The 20,472-nt window shown below is 39.2% G+C and overlaps 1 protein-coding gene across 1 annotated transcript; it reads left to right on the top strand.

The window, feature by feature from the left end:
* Window positions 1-256: 256 nt before the first annotated feature.
* On the top strand, window positions 257-1,773 carry ripply2 (ripply transcriptional repressor 2). Its single transcript, XM_067572815.1, has 3 exons — window positions 257-1,158; window positions 1,283-1,353; window positions 1,440-1,773. Exons 1-3 carry the CDS (start codon window positions 1,039-1,041, stop codon window positions 1,600-1,602), a joined length of 354 nt encoding a protein of 117 aa, XP_067428916.1. The 5' UTR covers window positions 257-1,038; the 3' UTR covers window positions 1,603-1,773.
* Window positions 1,774-20,472: the final 18,699 nt, after the last annotated feature.

Raw genomic sequence — 20,472 nt, 5'->3', positions numbered from 1 at the left:
GCTCTGAATTAAGTCACATGAACACACACACACACACATAACCAGAGCCTACATAGAGTCTGCTGTGTATTACATTTTCTGCAGACATGAATCAATTAAACTTGTTGTCAGGTATTACACTGTTCACATTATCTTTTCATCCCAGCATGCAGCCCCACACTGCCCCCTACTGGTATACTGGGAGGAAACTCTTTTATTGAACTCAAAGCATAAGTAACTGAATTGTACTAATTAAGTCAGTGGAGGACAGAGGGTATTTATCATAAAGGGCAGACGCTTGGAGCTCCTAGAATTTGCATGACATAGTATTTTTTTAATTATTGCACTGTAATTTAATTTTGGAGTGTGATGCATTCAAATTCTGCATCTGCTGAGGTGTAGACATTCGCCCCCCTGCTGGTGTTGTCTACACAAGGCTGACGCGTGTCAACTCCCCCCAACAGCACGAGCCTTCTTCCATCCCTCCCCCGCAGCAGGCAATGACAGTAGGGCACGTGTGTCTTTACACCTCACACCCAAATGGCAACACAGATAGAGATACTGAAAGGTTAAGGGGATGAAAAGTTCAACAAGTCTTTTTTTCAGCAAGAAATTAACAATTCAAACTGAGAAATTACTCATGATTAGATTTAAACATGATCCTAATTTACACTTATTGACTATATTGACATTTTAGACTGAAATGGATTGCACATCATCTGCTCAAATAATTCACACGGGCTACATACAGTGGATGCAGAGAGCAGACACACCTAATCAACATCTAATCTAGATTTGAGAATACGTTTCAAATAGACCCAATCTTCTAAGGGAGAATTAATTTGATTGTACATTTAAGATTAAGCAAGAAACTGGCCATATGGTCGGAGTTTGCTCAAGTGTGACTTCGCACCTCAACACCGTGGCGCATGGAACCACTTGGGGACGCGTGAAAGCGCAATTTGGCACCGACTGCGGGGCCCTGATAAATAGGAGGTTCCTGTGTTCAGTGGCACATCCTCTGAGGACTGTTTGCAGGACTGATCACTACAAGGAACCATGGAGACTTGCGCTACCACCAGTGGATTAATTTCTGTTTTTACTCAGGACAACGCTACCCAGCAGTCCGGTTTGTGGAGACCGTGGACTGGAAATGAGGACAAAACTGCCAAACACAAGGTAGGTTTAGACGACTGAAAATCATTTTTGAAGCACTAATATTCAAACAGTGCACCGCAATGCAACATGCATTATTCAACGGATAAAAAGCTTAACAAGATCTCTTTTTTTTTAAAACTTTTAGGCTCACTCCATGAATGGAGATCTTACAGATGCAAAGCAACCCAAACCTCCTCAGTTCATTCATCCAGTGAAGTAAGTATAGTTTTGTTAATGAGATTATCTTTATTTTTATGCAGCTTGTTTCTTTATATCTTACCAATATATTTCTCTTTTTGAAGGTTGTACTGGCCGAAATCGAAATGTTTCGATTATCTGTACCAGGACGCAGAAATGCTCCTGCGCAACTATCCGGTCCAAGCGACCATCTGCCCGTATGAAGACTCCAGCAGCGATGAAGACAGCGAGGATGAAGAGGAGGAAGTGGAGAAGGAGCTGAACTAAAACGTCGCTCATTGGAGACTTTGGAGACAAACTGTTGCATAATGTGATAATTTATACTTCTCTTTATTTATTTCTGTAAATACTTGTAAATAGACCGTTTTTTTCATTCCTATACCAAACAAGAATGTAAATGCTTAAGTTATTCCTTCAACATTTCTACCTCTTTTGTACTTTGTTGAGCATTGCAATAAAATGCGTTAAATGAATGTCGTTGTCTGGGGCTCATTTGTGTGTTCAAATTAAGTTTTGTGTAGGTAATCTCGTTAGAGGAAGAAGAAAACACTCTCTGGGAGAATGGAAAGACGATTCTTAACTGTGAATATAAAAGTCTGTGTGCAAAGACATCAGACATCAGGTTTACTTTGTGTAGGTGCATAATGTGTCCCTGGGGCTTTGTGATATTGAAGCAGCTCCATAAATGCAGTTCTTCTCATTATTAAATCTTAGAGCTAATAGACATCTTACGAGAATATTGGCCTTAATAGTGGTCTTACTTTATTGATTAGAAGTTGTAGTAGTGTAGTTTTTTTTCTCTTACTGTGTAGCTGACATAGCAGCCTGCCTGAAGCTGAACAGATCTTCTCCCCATGGATAAGTGCAAAGTGGTAAAAACGCACCATTTCCTGCGGAGTGTCGTCTGAAGTGCGGAAACTGCGTGACATGTGGAAGGTGTCAGCAGTGTCAGGAGAGCACATAAATATCTAGACTGAGATAGTCAAAGGAGAAATATATGACGTCCAGTGGAATCATTAGACAAAAATCACCACATTTAATGTGGTTGAACACTTGAGATAACTTAAGCTCTCTTTAAACACATTTTATAGGTACATTTACCTTACAGAGATATTTGTCACCCTAAAGATATATGCCGTCCTTCACTCACAGAGCATAACCTGAATGGATGAACTGAAAATATATTAAATAACTTAATAAATACCAGTTCAACATTTAGTCACTCCACCCTCCACAAATCTCATTATATAAAAATACAACAGAAACGGATCAGTGCAAACAGACTAAACACCAGAGCAAGATGTCAAAGCAATTCTTTAATGCAGTGCTGCAGTATGACATTATGAGTTACTGATGTAGACATGATGACATAGAAATGAAGTAGTTTTAATATGTTATAGTTATAAATTGGCTGCAGATTTAAAGTCACTGAATATTAAAACACAAATATTTGTCTGTGATCTGTTTGAAAGAAGTTTCTTAAAGGATAGGTTCACACTTTTTCCAAGTCTGTCTTAAACTTATGGTTTCTCGCTCTCATCACTCCTCCATCAAAAGATCCCTTCCTAATGCAATTAATGTCCACAGTCCTCCTTCTGTGTAAAAATGTATTTAAAAGGTTTTTCTGGAGCTAAAATGAGGCTTCAGCTGTCTAGATGAGACAAATTGAGAGGATATTTTCCAGACTTTTTGGTACACATTTACCTCTTTTTTGTGACTATTCCTCCACTTCAGCTCAACAAGGAAATACTATGTGGGGAAACACAAAGGAATTTTGTTCTAAAAAGCAACTGCAACTTTGGAAAATATCCACTTGATTTGACTATTTTGGACCACACACAAAATCAGGACTGTGATTTTTTCCTCCACCATTTACATTGAAAGTGCATCAGGAAGGGATCTTCTAGATTAGTATGAGCAGGAGGAATGATTACAGCAAGAATAACTATTTGTTATCTTCATATGGGCACCTGATTATTGCTTTAAGACAGACTTGAAAATGTGTTAACTTATCCTTTAACTGTAGATTGATAGTTTGCATATTGCAGGTGAGCATAATCCCAAAGTTTCTGTCAATTTCATAAGAAGCATATTGTTTGAATCTGTTGTTATATATATATATTAATGCATGGCTGCTGTAACATCAAAACCTGTATAGGCCACATATATAAAAGTGCAACTGTCTACAACAAGACATGGAATCTAATATGCAGTCTGTGCTCAGTAAAAATTGATAATAATGCTTTGCAGGCTTTTTTTCTGGAAAAATAAATCCTCATATTGTTTTAATGCCCATATTTTTCAGGACTGACGTACTGTAATGACTTGAACTCTTCAACTTACCCCAGTGCCAGGATTTCAAGCCCTTCCGTGGGAACCCTTGGGATCATCTTTACGTGTTTTTCAAGGTGCAAAGTTCACACACCTTGATGGGAGACGCGGTGGCCTCTGAATGCACCAGGGCCAGTGCACTGAACTAGTGACCTCCACACTGGATAGATTGTATTCTAACTGCATGAAAGATAGTTTTAATAAGTTGACAAACTGGTTTTATTTTTCACATCTACAGTACATTGATATGAAGCCTTTAGGAGGAATAAAACTCATAGATTTAGAATCAAGACCGCAGAGGTGAACCATGACAAAAAGGTTGAATGTTTTCCAGAGCAAGTGATTATGGATGGCTATTGAGCATCAAAGTGATTTATGGGCCATAATGCAGGGCTTTTATTAGATGTGGTGATGAAATGATGAAGCTCTGATAACCTCTTCCATCCCTGGCTGACTGGGACTTTCCCAGGGTTGGGTGTCAGAGCTGATGGTATTAGCAGTGTCACTTACTTGGGTGTGAAATTTGCTCACCTCCAGGGTTAAATATAAAACCAGGGACTGATGCCCTGTCTGATGAACTTATAACCTTTGCTGCACATAGCTTTAGGGTCAAATAAAGCAGATATTCTGGCAGGGTTTATGTATTTTGTCTGGATGCTTTGGTTAAGGATGGTAGATGTTACAGATGCAGGCTGTTAATGGAAAGATTGTTGGTTTAAATTCTGGACTGACAGCAAAGTAAAGCTGAAGAAAAAGATGTTATGAGTCAAAAGATTCTCTGTATGGGGGAGTTTCTTTGCTTTGAATGTGTTTGTGTATGAGTGTAAGCAACGTGCAAATACATGCGGTTAATTAATATAAAATTACATTTTGGATTTTGGCCAGTGTACACTATCCTGTCCCTGCATGACATTGTGAACCTTGGTGAACTTCTCACAGTTTGAACTTTTCAGGAACATGCTGCCTATTTTCCCAGGAGCTGGTGTGAATTTGGGTGTGAGGAGGACACACCTAAAGGGGTGGACAGTGTTCAGTCACCATGTTTGACCTTTGTCATGCCATGGACTTTGCGTCCAAACAGTTTTACACCAGCCTCTAATAAAGTTAGTAGCCATTTTGAAGTGTGAATATAAAATGGATGATGATAGAATGACAGCTCATTTTTCAATATAGGACAGAACATGATTATGTACATTAGAACATTGCTGTTTTGTAAGCAATTGTCTTAAATGAACTCAAGCGAGCTACTCAAAATCAAGCTATGATTCTTAAAATTGAGTTGAATTCATGAATTTGGTATTTCTAATTTTGCTACAAACATTTGTGTACATTTGGAGACTGAGACTGCCGGCGCGCCCCTGTGAACTTTGACCGAGCTTGTGGTGTGATCACTGACACCAAAAAAGGTGACGAAGTGTGACTCAGCCGAGCTGAGGGCTGGCTTCTCACAGTCACACCTCTCTGCCTGTCAGTGGGAACAGGGTGCTTGTTGTCAGAGTTGCACCAAGTCAAAACAGTTTTGACAGTAGATTGTTTATTCTTAGCTGGTCACACAATGGTGTGTGTTAAAAGGCAATTCTGGTGCAACCCAGGAGGGGGCACTGTGTTTCTGTTATTGTACAAGTTTGTGTTCAAGAAATACTGTACATGTAGACAGGAAGTGCTGCATTGTGTGAGGTAGAAAACTATCACGAGAACATTTATAGCTGCTGTATGTGATGCTATGTTATGGCTGTGCATCTCATACAATATAATAAAAAGTGATTTTCAGTGTAATGATAATGATGCTGCAAATAATATAATGATATTGTACTTGGGGCAAGTTACGCATTTGTAATGACTACAGGTATGAATGTTTTTAGTACAGGAATGATTCATTTTTAAATATTTATTCATTATTGAAAGGACCAGTTAACCTGACATATTAATGCCTCTGAATGTAAGAGTGATACAGAATATTGAAAATAGTTTTAGGCAGTGTGTCTTGATCAGCAGCTGTCAAAAAAAACCGACCCGTTCTGTGTTTGTGATGTATAGACGGATGTCGTCTCCTGTAACCATCACCAGCTCAACACCCATCTTTTTTTGCATTATGCTCTATATGTGAACTGAACTCTTCCATCACTACTTCCCTGCACACCTTGCACATGCCCTCTTGCACATACAGGGTCCATTTTTGCACATGCTATGCACCTTAATGTACAATCAGACTGTACCACTACAAATTATGTTTACATGTCCCTTAAATGCAGCCATTTTCCTTTGTATCTAATTTTGTATTTTGATCTTGTAAAGTTTGTATATTGTGCTTATATTTCATTCTCGACTCTCTTTAGTTATATATAGTAGCTGGAAGGGAGCACTGTAAGTAAGAATTTCATTGTATGGTGCAACTGACCGTTCTCTGTTGGAACTTGCTTCTGCTAAAACTGTAGCTTCTTGCAGATGAAAAGCACAACTTAAATCTTTTCTCTTATTCACACTGAGAAGCTGGAGAATACTGATGGGGCTCATGGACATTCATCCTTTGTCAGGTTGACATTATTTAGAGAAACACAGCACAATGAGATTATTTGACCAACAGATGGGGCAAGATAACTAAAAGTGGAGGTTCAGCTGGCTTTGGGGGTCTATGATGTAACTTGACACTACTTCCACCTGGGGGCTGTGTTGCACTGACCTACCTACTTGCACAGTAACCAGTAATTTTCAATTATAGGATGTAGAAAATTCAAACTCCGCATCTGTAGAAAAGATCAGAGGTTTTTAGAAAGTTCAGCGTGTGACTTCTTTTTAAAACAAATAGTGAATATTGAATATTGAATATTATTGGCCGAATATTGAAAATTAAATTGCACAAAATGTCTTTATTTTATGTTGTAAAATATATTAAAAAAGACTAAATCCACAAGTGATGGGGAAATTGTTGTTCTACAAAATGGCTTAAATAAAAAAAACAACCTTTACTATATTTTTCATTACACTGCAGTAATAAGAAAATACAATCTGTAATTTTATAAAGCAATGACTTTCAAATAAATTAAATTGTGCATATGAGTAAGTAGATCTCTCATCAGAACTTACTTACCTACTTACTATTCTGTCATTGGGATATAAACACTGGATCAAAATGACATTTAATACTGCTCAGGTAAAATATTTGTTTACAACAATACATTGCATTATCAACTGCCTTTCAAAATGGTCTTAATTCTCACTTTTTAGCTCACAAAGGCTGATTACATATCTCAACTGAATCTCATTGGGCTTTGTTTTAAGTTTGGATTGCTTTGTGGTGCAAAAAAAAAAATGTGAACAAACAAAGATAAATAAAAAAATGAATAAAATAAAGGTAAAAATAAGTAAAAATGAAAAACCTGAAAATAAATATTTTTGGGTTTATTTCATGATCTTCTTAAAATGATTCCCCACAAAATGTGTAACTTATAAAACAAAGCATATTTTATATTTTTTCTATTATTTTATATTTAATTATATTACTTCTTCATATATATTATTTATTTATTTATATTGAAAACTTTGGCTTATTTTATTGCAATTCATTAATTAAGTGCAGCTCCTAGACCAACAAAAAACACATTAAAACAACAAATACATGAGGTGAACAAATCCTTACATGACACTGTATATATTTAGCACTTGTCATCCGTGCAGTAAAATAATGTGATACAAACACAGAACAGGTGTAATTAAGCAGCAGTAACACTGAGCAGTAGCCTTGCTGTGATGACACAGAGGATATGAAGCATAAATCTGTCGAGTGAAACTCCTTCACATGTATTTCTCTGCTGAGCGAGAGAAACCACAGAGTTGTACCGGTTCCTCTCAGCACATAAACATTCTGACTCATGCTGCTGTCTAAGAGATATATCTGTTGTGCTTTTCTACACCTTGCTACCTTACCCTCCACTTAAATAGTTAGTTTGGTCTCCTCTCTCTGAGATGTGTGCGGTGGAGATAATTACAATTTCAGCAACGTTTGCCAGGTGATTACCTCATAATCCCCTATTTCATTTGATAAGTCACGCATTGATTTAACTCAGAGTTGGACCTAATGGAGTATCTTTTCCACCGCCACAGTGATTTGTATGTTGGGGCGAAAGGACAACGGTGGATTGGAGGCAGAAAAACAGTCGCTCGCCATTCCTGTTCACTCAGTCACCGATTAAAGATGAGCAACAAGAAGGAAGGTTTAATCACCGCAGCCTGAATGCAAACAGTAAATCATTGCTGATACAGTAACGTGTGGTGCTGGTTAGAATAGTCCCTCTCACATAAAAGCATCCTGTTACTTTTTTATATTCTCTCCTCTTGCAGGCATGGGAGGGGGATGGAGTGATGAAAACGGTGGTTGAAAGATAAGAAGACTGAGGGGAAGAGAGACCTGCTTGGTATTCACCTGTCTCTCTGGATCAATAAAGGTAATTTGGGCTGATTCCTCCCCGTAGGCCTCTTAGCAGACAGAAGGGGAGAGGGGTCAGCCACTGCTGAGCTATGGGGAGCTGGAATAACTTAGAAACACACTCTGCAAATTACTGCCCCTGTTTGAGAATCTCTCATTCAGCTATTCCTACTGCCTGGACAAGAGCAACAATATGATGCAGAGTCCAAAGGGTATGCTGCCTTGTAGTTTTGACATTTACATGTACAGTATGTCTAGAAGAAATCACTAGTTTTGTTCATGTTGAAATGGTGGCTGTTTTGTAAATTTATGGCCAACCTGCAATTCTCCCAAAAAAAAAAAAAGCAGAAAATTAACCTAAACTTCACCTTTATCCTAGCCTGAAAAAAGAAAAGTTTTGCCATGACTATCGGTTTTCACATTCAGGACTTTGTGAAAGCTGCAGTGGTTTCCATACAGTTCAAAGAGGGGTTATGATACCCATGAAAAAGACGGTTTTGGAGGTGGGAGCTGGGTGTTCAGATTCACAGGTCAGGTCTCATAAATTACCATGGAAACAGGGGTGTCAGGTTGAATGAAAAAGCAACCAGCCCATACACACACATATACACATTCAGTTACCCTGATGGAAGATCAAGGAATAAAGCCAGGGATGTGATTTTCTGTTTTTATGCGTCAGGATTTGCTTACATCCTCTTAATTGCTGTTATATCCACTGTAAACGTTTTCCTGATTGTAATTTTTCCCTGCTTTTTTCTTTTGCCCACATTCCTTATCACAACTTCGGCCTTTTAGTCTCTTGGGACTGCAGCAGGTCTCATCAGTTGGTTATAGGCATGGAGGATGCCGTCCGTCATGTGGGGTCACCAGTCTGAGAGGAATGCTCCATGTCAGGGATGTCAGGGATGGAAAGGATATCCCAAGGGAGACAAAAACCACAAGCGGTGAACCCCTCCAATGGCCAGCCACTGTTGCATGTCCTACTTATGTTGTGTTTTTCATCAAAGTACACAGGTGTGCACTGCACCTGCACATACATATTTTCTTTCTCTGTCTTCTAACTTATATTCTCGTGCATGCACACTGTTGCGACCTCATATTTGAGTGCTCTCATGTTACCAAATACACTTATATGCTCATGTATGCTCTTTTTTTTCTCCACACGGCCCCTTATAAGAAAGTGTAATGAGTGCAAAAGGTTTTCATTGAATGGGAGTCCACACATACGTTTTCTATGTTTTGTTCACAAAAAAGTAAAAACAAAGAAAAAGAAAAAGTAGTCAGACAGCCTGGAAAACTTGTCTGCAGGGATGTTGTGTGATTTACTGGGCAGGTTTGACCTTTAATGCAAGGAGGCAGACATAATAATTAAACGTAAGGGTCAAGGAGGAAACCAAAAAGCTAATGATCACATTGACATTCATGAATTTTGAATTTTCTGATGTTACATTATAAGAGGGAGGGAGTTTATTATAGTTATATTTAACTGAATATAGAAGATTTTGTTTGCAGCCAACATTGATATTGGCCATAAAAAAACATATATATGATTTATTTTTAGAAATGCTGTGTTTTTAGGTAAAATGTGCCAGTTTCTAAGTTTTCTTTCCCCATCTTAAAATGGGGCTTCAAATTCACAAAGTGGCTCTCAGTGGTGTCAGAAATCTCTCTTCAACATTATGAAGCATGCAGTGATTAATAAAATAAATGTACTGTGGCTACATAGAATATATTTTAGTATTTGTTAAACCGTGTTAATAAAAAGTCACTGCAATAAACTGTACAAAGGGATGAAACTGATAAAAGTGCTTTTGGATGTCTCTGACTAAAGCATAAGTATGCAATAAGAATCTTGCTAAAGCATCAAGTGTCTTGCAGAAATTTGATTAATAGTCTACTTTTGCTTTCCACATCCTACTATCTAACTTCAATTATCTTTCAACATCATTAATTGTTTCTTGAGGAAGCACATATTGATAGTCCAACATGTGCGGAACTGTTTGAGGCTGACTTAGCTGACAAGTCATTTCCATTCTAGTACCCTGACCTAATCACCATATCTTATTATCATTCACATGAAAACACTAATTACAAAGGCAGGGTGAACCTGATTTATGCTAATGGAAACGTGAATATGCGACGGATGCATTAATCTAGAGTATAGGACCCTGTGCTGGTGTTAACTGTGATTAGCATTTGATTACCATAGCATGGGTTATATCTACTGGAAGCCCTGCTTCTGATGGGCTCGCGAAAATCTCTCCACTCTAGCAGAGAATGAGACTGTGACTCCTCGCTGCATGAGGAAATATTGTTAATAATACAAAATGAACAATTTTGATTGTTTTCCTCTAAACAAAAATATCTAATTAGCATCAAGCTTTTAACACTTTCTGTTACTGAATGAGTGTAGTCGCTAAAATACGGGAACATTAGAGCTTCATTTGTCGTAAGTAGTTCAGAGTATTAGGATAGACAGGGCAAGAGTTAGAGAGTTTTAAAAAAAGAAAATGTTAAAGGGTGAGTCATGGTCCTTTAAAGTAGCTGTAATTAAACCTCTTCTTAAAAAGCCTATTCTTAATCCAGGTGTTTTAGCCAACTATAGACCTATCTAACCTTCCCTTTCTCTCTAAGATCCTTTAGAAAGCAGTCGATAATCAGTTGTGTGACTTTCTACATAACAATAGTTTATTTGAGGATTTTCAATCAGGATTTAGAGCACATCATAGCACAGAAACAGCACTGGTGAAAGTTACAAATGACCTCCTAATTGCATCGAACAAAGGACTTGTCTGACTCTCTGTGCTTGTCTTGTTAGATCTTAGTGCTGCATTTGACACCACTGACTATCACATCCTATTACAGAGACTGGAACATTTAATTGGCATTAAAGGAACTGCATTAAGCTGGTTTAAGTACTATTTATCAGATTGATTTCAGTTTGTACACATAAATGATGAATCCTTCATGTATGCAAAAGTTAGACATGGAGTTCCACAATGTTCTGTGCTTGGACCAATACTATTCACCTCATATATGCTTCTTTTAGGCAATATTATTAGGAAACACTCATTGTTATGCGGATGATACCCAATTATATTTACCAATGAAGCCAAATGAAACCAATCAGTTAACAAAACCCCAAGCATGCCTTAAGAACAAAAGACCCGGGTGACCTGCTCGATTTTCTGTTACTAAACTCAGACTGAAGTTATCATGCTTGGGCCTAAACACCTTAGAAAGACATTATTTAATGATACAGCTACTCTGGATGGCATTACCCTGGCCTCCAACACCACTGTAAGGAATCTGGGAGTTATCTTTGACCAGGATATGTCCTTTAACTCCCACATCAAACAAATTTCAAGGACTGCCTTTTTTCACCTATGTAACATTGCAAAATTCAGGCACATCCTGTCTCAAAAAGATGCAGAAAAACTAGTCCACGCATTTGTTACTTCTAGGCTGGATTATTGTAATTCTTTATTATCAGGCTGCCCCAAGAAGTCTCTAAAGACTCTCTAGCTGATCTATTATTATTACTATACATCTCTATGTGGAACTTGCATTGTGCCACACCTCCACCACTGTCGCCAATTGCTTGCTCATTGGGGAATGTTGTTGGGTCTCTGTATATATTATAAAGAGTATGGTCTAAACCTGGTCTATATGAAAAATGCTGATATAACTTCTGTAACGATTTGGCTTTATATGAATAAAATTTACTTGACTTGAAATTGACTTGAGCTCACCTAAATTATAGAAAAAAGGGTAGTTTTATTATTATTTTATAGTTTTAGTTTTATTTGGCAAGGTTTTGAGATATCTTTCCACAGCAGTACAATGAAGGTGAATGAAATGTTGTATCTGCTCCTGCTCACACATTGAAAAATAACTTTCAACTCCCTATTACTCTGGATAATCCATAGATGACTCTACAAACAGTGTTCAGGGACTATTTCTTTGGCAGGAAGTTGTTCCGATGAAAACTTAGCCATAAATATCTCAAAACCTCATCACATAAAATGTTTTTTGCGTTTTGGGTGAATTGGCCCTTTAAAACACAATGGTGGAAATAATCTATACTTTTGTTATTGTCAAAATAATCCCATGAACAAACTAAAACCAACAGTGTGTTAGTTTCTCAATACTTTCTGACCATATATTATATTAAGTCTTTTTAAGTTATGTCATTTCCCAAAACAGGTGGGCGCTGTTGTTTTTAGCAAACTTTACTCAAGCAGGAGCAAATAGAAATTTGTTTTGGACAATTTTCAACTGCAGATTTGGTATGCTGGTGTGTATTTATGAAAACACTATTATGTATGAAGGACCGACTGAAAATAAATGTTCATGGTAATGAAGGAACATGTCAACTTGTGCAACAGTGTGGCTAGCTGATGTGTTTTTAATAGTTTTTGGACAACAATGGAGGTCTGTTCAGTAGAGAAATAAGATGTATTAGGCTTTTGCTACACAGAAAATACATGTTGGTGAGATTAATTCATTGTTGGTTTTGGTCAGTTTGTTGACAATGAAAAGTATATGTGATTTTATATTAACATATGATTGAGATGGATGGTTGTACTCAAAACCGGAAAGCCACATACTTAAACAGAGAGCAACATTTTTAGCACATCAGCAGCATATGATATACTATATCATTAACTGTTATTAAGCAAGCCCAAATGTTTGCTAAACCCGACATGCAGATGTGCTGAATGCGACACTTCTTTTTTGCAGAGTGCAGGTGTCTCCCAGTGGAAGTCCTCTGCACCATCTGTTCCTGAGGCCGGACCACCTCTGTGGCTTCCAGTGGACAGGAGGATGCGTTTGTTTTGGGAGACACGAGAGCACAAAGAGAGGGGGCCCATCCTTCTATCCCTACTTTGATCCCTCCATTGAGAGGACCCAGGCGTGGCCCTCTTGCAGCGCCGCCTCCCCCCGGCTTGTGCCTGCCTGGATGGCTGGTCTGACGGCTGAAGCTGGGGGCTAGCAAGCACAACACCCTGCACATGGCACTCTAGCAGAATGAGCCTATTGACGAGGCAGCAGATTGGCTTTGAGTGTACCTGATGGTTATCCCCCACTTCTCCCCGCTGGTCCCCCTTCTCTCTCTCTCTCTTGCAACCAAGCAACGACAATCCCTGAGTCTCCATCTTTCTAATACAAATTGCCAGTGTGTAGTGGATTTAAGAGAGTGGCAGAAGCCATTGTTGGGTAATCTGTAACAAAAGGGAGAGGTGATGTTGAGTGCAGTCCTTTTCTTAGTCAGGATTAGGCTAGTTTTTTTCTCTGCTAGCCCCCTTTGGATGATGCATTTGACTTTAGTAGCAGCTTGGCAGAGACAGAACAACTCTGTGATGGGTGTGTAACCAGCCACCGGGTTGAATAAAAGTGTATCAGAGTGTGCGTGCGTGGTGTGTGTGTGTGAGGAGTTTGTATGAGTGTGGCTTCGTCATTAGCCGAGAAGAGGGTCATCTGGCTTTAATAGGTGTTCTCAGGTGTTGGTTCTGATGTCTGCAGCAATGGAGTTGTTTGCTGTTGGGAATCAGATCCTGGCTCTCCCCTTCCCCCGCCGCCCTCCCTCTGCCCTGCTCCAGTCCCTCTGCACCCCAGCTAATACCAGGCTCATTACACTGCTATCGATCGGCCCTCGCTGCACACCAAAGGGCAAAGAAGTCCTGTCCTCCCTTTCTCTCTTTTGTCATCCTTTTCCCCTCTTATACCCTTTTATAATCTGCTCTCTTTTCTATGTGCCCTTTCTTCTCCACTGACATCTTTCATACTGCTATTTCCTTTCTGGCGATTATGTTTGTGTCCAAAGAGATGAACATTCCAAGACACTGAGAGTATGGGTGCTCAGCACAGTCAGCACTGGCTGATTATCAGGAAATATCTGCATTGAAATAACTGGAAACAGACTCTTTCTGCTTTGTTAAGCTTTGTTTTGAGGGGTCTTATGTTATTTTATGTGGAGATGGTGTGCTGCAATGCAGAAAAGATGAATTTAGACAGAAAATGATATAAGAAGAGTCCTCAAAGACTCTCATTTTCACTATACCCCCCACCCCCCATCCTTAACTCACCTCCTACCATGCTGTCCAACCCCCTCTATCTCCAAGCCTTCACGCTTTTTTCCCTCCTTTTTTCCTCTTTATATCGCCAGATATATTGGTGTCTTGTAAAATGATACCCAATTAATTAGCCAAATCTCTGTAAAATAAAAAAGTATGCAACATTCTGTGGGCTACAGTGTAAACACTGAGGTGGCTTCAAATGAAAGGCAGGTGTTGAATTTCAACACTTTCTAGTGTAGTGTGAAGGGATCACATTAGACAAAATATTTGCTTGCATGCACACAGATGCAAATGCATTGCACACATGCTAGGGTTAAAAGGCCAGAAGTTTATCAGGTCTTTTGGATTTTTTGCTCATGATGGGTCCACCTAAATATTAGGTAGAGGACCTCCACAAAAATGTATTATTAAAGACATGATTTCTTCTAACAACAGTTGAGGAGGATCCCACAACAAGTTAAAAAGTGCATTGATGCATTAAGTAATTCTGCTGGTCAAACACGATGAAGACAATTCTCAATTCATTTCAATGGGTTTTATTGGCATGAAAGTTTTGAGAACAATGTTGCCAAAGCATCAAAATACAGTTTGTCCAAATATTTGGACAGTGCAATATAACAATAATATGAACATTAACACAACATTAAGCTCGATATTTATTAATTGTACATATACAGTATATCCTATGCATGTATTTGTGTGTGTGTGTGTGTTGGTGTGTGTGTGTGTGTGTGTGTGCTGGGTGTGTCTAAGTCATTCACTGTCCCTCAGGTTGTGGCATGTTGATACATATTGGGCAGCAAGATATGCCCCTGCTCCTTCTCCTAGGTGTATTTTTAATTTTGAGAGGTCATTAAGCTCTTTTAAATCTGAAATTACAGAGTTGAACTTGTTAAAGTAAATGTTCCTTATTTCATTGAATATTTCACATTGTAGGAGGAAGAGAGAAGAGAGATATTCTGTCGATTCATCATCTCTTCTAATGGCCAGATAACAGTCTAATCTACTTTGGCTTTTAGTTTCTTCTTTCCAGTGTTCCAAATAGGTTTCTTTACATTGTGTTATAATTTGGTTTACTCTGATTGGTGTTTGGAAAGCAGCGTTGGAGTGAGACTGGTCAGAGAGTGTCTGAGAGGGGGCAGTTAGTCTCAGCACCAGCTGACATAGAGGACTCTTCTCTGGGCTCAGCTCTTGGGTTTGGAGGGTTTTGGGATGGAGGGTGTCTAGGGGACTGGATTTAAGGTGATTAAAACATTTTGAGTGTTCTCTTTTGAATGTTAATTATCAGTGGGCATCTGTCTAATTCTGCTCTACACGTATTTGTTGAAACTCCCTGTTGTTGTTATGGTTATACCGAGGTAGGTATAACTCATACTATGATTGTTTATGGTAAACTGGTATTTGTTATTCTCACATTTGGGGACACTGTAATATAGTTAAACATTGTAACTAAACAGATAAATGGAGACAATTGCAGCAAGAATAGCCAGATTAGTTTAGAAACCTTTAATTTCAGAAAAAAATAACATGCAAGCTGTGCAATGATGTGATGACCAAAATCCCAGATAATATCTCATGTAACAATATCCGTAATACATTTACACCATCCCCTTTATTTGTACTGTGCTGTTTCATTTTTTTCCCACAAATTTTAGATCATACTACTTTATCAACTATAAAAAAAATACACTTCACAATCTAATTCATCCCATAACCACAAGTGAAATGACCTCATTAGACTTTAAAGTTTAATTTTAGAAAAACAATATTTCCAGGCTAAATTCTACAGTAAACAGCTACTTAAAATGGTCTTTTTTTGGCAATTACTTACTAATTTCTGCTTTAAACTAAAAAAAAAAAGAAGCTCATTGCTGTTTTTTAATACATACCAACACGCATCTTGCAACAAAGACCTTCTCTTTCTGTTGACAGAATTTATTTGCATTTTTTTCTGCTACAGTAACTCAGCAAGGGGTTCTCTGTCCTCTGACCTTACAGCTCGCAAGCTGCATCGCCTGTTTAACCATAATTGCTTGCATACCATATTACACCATACTTCTTGACTTTACATTTGCATCTTCTGGCACCATGGTTGCACATGTCCCTCAGTGACTTCACCCAGTCTTATAGTACAGTTTGATAATAGAGGACTGTTCAGAGGTGGTGCTTGGTCTCCTGTTGTTACCCAGGTTGGCTACCTCTGACCCCCCACTACCTCTACATCTTTGTTTCACGGCTGACAGAAGGAGTGCCAGAGCTCCTCCAGCTCGAGTGATTTATGACCAGCAGCTGCTCTTGCAGCCCATGACCCACACAGCTGGGTGTCAGATGTGGTCTCCCTGTAAGCAGAAACTTATCTGGCAACCCAACATCAGTCGAGAGCTGGACAGAGAGGGAGAAGGGGTAAAGAGGAGAGAAGACAAAGTGGGAGAAAGATGAAGTGGCAAGACAAATCTTAGAGAAAAAAAAGGAGAGAATGAGAGGAAGCAGGCGAGAGTGCAAGTTTGCAAGACAGAGAAAAAAAGATTAAACTATACAGAATTGACAGTGAGAAAGCTTGAAAAGATGTGAAGGAGACATCAAAAAAAGTGAGACATGTGGTTCAAGACAATTGATTTGAATGCACCAGCTAAGCTCTGCATTGATTTCTGCTGGTGTCGAGAAAGCAAAATGTTTGTATTATTTCATAAGCCAATTAGCTGCAAGGATACTCCTCTCCCTGTGTGCCTATTGACCCACAGTCTGTGGCTACAGCTTTATTGTCTGGGGGGCGCTCTATAAAAGATCAATAACAGGCGAGTGATTGGATTATGCGGTAATCAATGCATTGTACTAATATATCACCAGAGTGATTACAGAGCACTGGCTAATAGGAGGCCTTAGAGAGCTGTAATGACATCACACTCCTGCTGGCGGTCAGGAGAAAAGTGTGTGTCTTAAAATGAAGTGTGGCGGGGATGAAAATTATGCATGTATGTGTGCGCAGGTGCATGTCACACGTCTACATATCACTGTGTGTTTATATGTGTGTGCGCATGAGTGCAGGGGGTTGGGTGGGGGTAGATGATGGGTTGATTTTCTTGATTCTTCAAACAGCTGAAGAATAGTACTACCAGATGGTGCGTGATAGCTTGCTCAGAAGAGGCCATCATCAGATTCCTGCTGTAACACAGTGACAGGGCTCCATTCTGATGCCGGGTTCAGTGCAGCAACATATGTGGAAACTGCAAAACAATGGCTGTGGAAAATCTGCTGTTCACAACCTCTGCAATGTTACAGCATTTCATAATCATCTTTTTGTGTGTTTTGTCACATTTTTTATAAATAAATTAAATTAGAAAATGTGGATAAATGCTGCTTTTGTGTAGGACGAATAAAGAAATGTTTTCCTCTCAATATTTGTGCAAGAAAATTGTCACCAGATGTTTCAGTGATCAACAGCAATGCAGATGTTTGTCCTAAAGACTCAAGAGATCTAACAACATGACTCACTGGTGTTTTTTCTCATATGCCATGACTCAACTTGGTCATAATTTCACATATTTCAAATTGTGAGTATCTCCTTTTTGAGCTGACAGAGCCGACAGCAAAAAGCAGCCAGCTGGTAAAGTTGTCCATTGTCTGCTCAACTGAGAGGAGAAACGTGACTGGCAGGCTAATCTTGTTAGACACTTAGCACCAGAATGCCAGAAAGTAATGATGTAATGATAATGATGAACCTTTCACAAGTAATTATCTGTGTTTATCAACACGTGTCAGGCCATTTACTATAATTGAGAGAGTGATAGCCACCAATCTCTCCACTGCCATTCATAATTTCTTTGATTTGCCAAATGTTTGAAAGCTTAAGTCATCAATAGTGTGATATCCATGAAACTGCTGCGACAGCGGTGTTGTGTAAGGAGTACTGCTTTTGTTCCAGTGCTTTTTCCACCTTTTTTCCTTCTTGGAGACAGAGAGGAAAGTTGTAGAATGAATGAGATGTAGTTAAACACCTTAAATCCTTTTAAAGGTGTCTTTGTTTGGTTTCTTCTTAGCTGCTTTGTCCCCGCGTCTTTTACTCAAATACAAGGCAGAGACTTCATCTGGTCCCAGAGACTTGCACTGGGGAGCTTTGGTAAAGTTCCTGTTTGCTCAAGAGTTTAGGAGGCTTTTATGTGACAAATTGTAAAAGAGCTTTTACAGGGCATAATGAGAAGCAAAGTCTTTTAAATAGGGAAGAAAAACATGCAGTGATGTAAGCCATATAGTTCGTGATATAAAATGTTTCAGACAAATTAGACTTAAGTTAGATTGACAACTTTGCTTCTATAAAAGTTTGTTTTAAAAAAGTTGCTCACATAACACTGTCTTATTCAATTATTTGTTTGTTTTCTCATATTGTATTTGTTAGCACTTCACTGTTGATTCTCTATTTTCTCTTTTTCTCTATATTTAAAAAAAATAGAATTAGTATTATCTGGAATATTTTAATTTTATTTATCAAATATTTTGTGAACACCATATGGAGGTGGTACTGTATTTTCCATTTCATTTTACCTTCAGGTGCATCGCAACACTGACACTGGAATTACATGCTCTGTATAACATCAGACATGTACGAGCTATCTGTATCTATATGCTAAACCCTTGTCTTCTTTCACATGACATGCACATCACAGGTTTTGCTATCAGCCAGAGTCTTTGATGCCTGTTTCTCACTGCTGTCAGTTTCCTTGCTGTTTAAGTGTCCGTTTAAAAGCAGCTCCATCCCAGGGGGCTTGTCTTTTACCCGTCAGCCCTGTCGAAAGCGCTAATCACCGCACAAAGCTGTGGGAGTGCGCCATGCGCTTGTTAGCCCTCGTCCCAATCTTCTGCCACATCCCCCTTTGACATCCGCATGGGCACTTAATTCCCCCCTATTATGCTCTTATGTTTCTATAGCCTCCTAATGAGACAAGAAAGGGGAGTATCAGGTTGTGTCCATTGATGCGACGGGCCTGGCGTGTGTTGAATGCGTGTGAATGCATGTGCGGATGCACTGAGCCATCTGCCCATCACAGGAACATGGCGTGTAATAACAGAATCATGACCGTGGAGATCAGGGCCCGGCAGGGAGCCTTGTATTCATGGAGCTTTAAAGGCAGCCATCCAACACTGATCAGACACGCCCAGCTCATACCCCCCTCGCCGCCTCTTTATGTGCACCCCAAACCTCATGTACCCCATGATTTCATCCTCCCAGCAGCATGGGCCTCAGACTCCATGTTGCCAGGGGTGATGTGGCCGTCAGGGTCAGAGGTGCTTGTTGGAGGTGAAGTTCAGACAGTGGGCCCATCTGATAGGACCATCTGGACGAGTGACCTGACATAATTAGTTATTAATTCTTCTGGAGGGGGAAAGAGAGGAGGTGGTTACACACAGCTAATGCTCTTACTCACAGTGCTGCTGTCAGCACCAGGACCACAGATGTAACTTGTGTTCTACCTTCAGAGTGAAATAAACGAGAGAATCCCCATCCAACTATTCTGTAATTTGCTTTTAACATAAAGTGCGCTATCAGTCAACTTGCATGGTGGAGGAATTTTGCATTTCTTACTGTGCGATACTTCCAGTGTACCTATAATTTGGTTTAAGACCGCAAATTGCTTAAACAACAGTAAACAGCAGGTTTTGGCGTCAGTTTCTTACAGTTACAGAGAAAGGCCATCTTTCCAGTAAAGAGTCACACTGATAAAACAATCACACATGAAGCAGAAATAACCAGTGTCTTCACCAGCAGAATAAGATAAAGTAGAGTAGAATACAATGCAGCCAGAAAGTTTTCTGCCATTTTAGTAAGGGCTGCTCACTTTGCTCTCTTGCTTTTGTGTGATTACACAATCACTCTCTCAATCAATCAATCTTTATTTATATGGCACATTTCTTACAGTGGCTGTAGCCCAATGTGCTGCACATGATCGAAAGACAATGCAACAAAAACAAAAGCAAACAGAGTTGAGCAAAGGCACAAAAGAGCCAAACAACAAATAAAATAATGAAGCAACAATAGATGAATAAAACAATAAATGATGAGGCACCTAAGTAAAAGCCAGGCTAAAAAGATATGTCTTAAGGTTTCTTTTTAAAATGTCTACAGAGGTGGAGTCCCTCAGATCCTCAGGTAGACTGTTCCATAGACTAGGGCCATAGTGACTAAAAGCTGTCTCCACTTGGGACGACTCGGAGGCCAGCTGCAGAGGATGTGAGGGACCTGCTAGGTACATATCTAAAAAGCATATCTGAGAGACAGACTGGTGCCATTCAGTGATTTAAAAACTAACT

This window comes from Thunnus thynnus, chromosome 18 (assembly GCF_963924715.1).
Source record: "Thunnus thynnus chromosome 18, fThuThy2.1, whole genome shotgun sequence".
Lineage (NCBI taxonomy): Eukaryota > Metazoa > Chordata > Actinopteri > Scombriformes > Scombridae > Thunnus > Thunnus thynnus.
The sequence above is the reverse complement of the archived record's forward strand: the minus strand, read 5'-3'. Positions and strand labels throughout refer to the sequence as shown.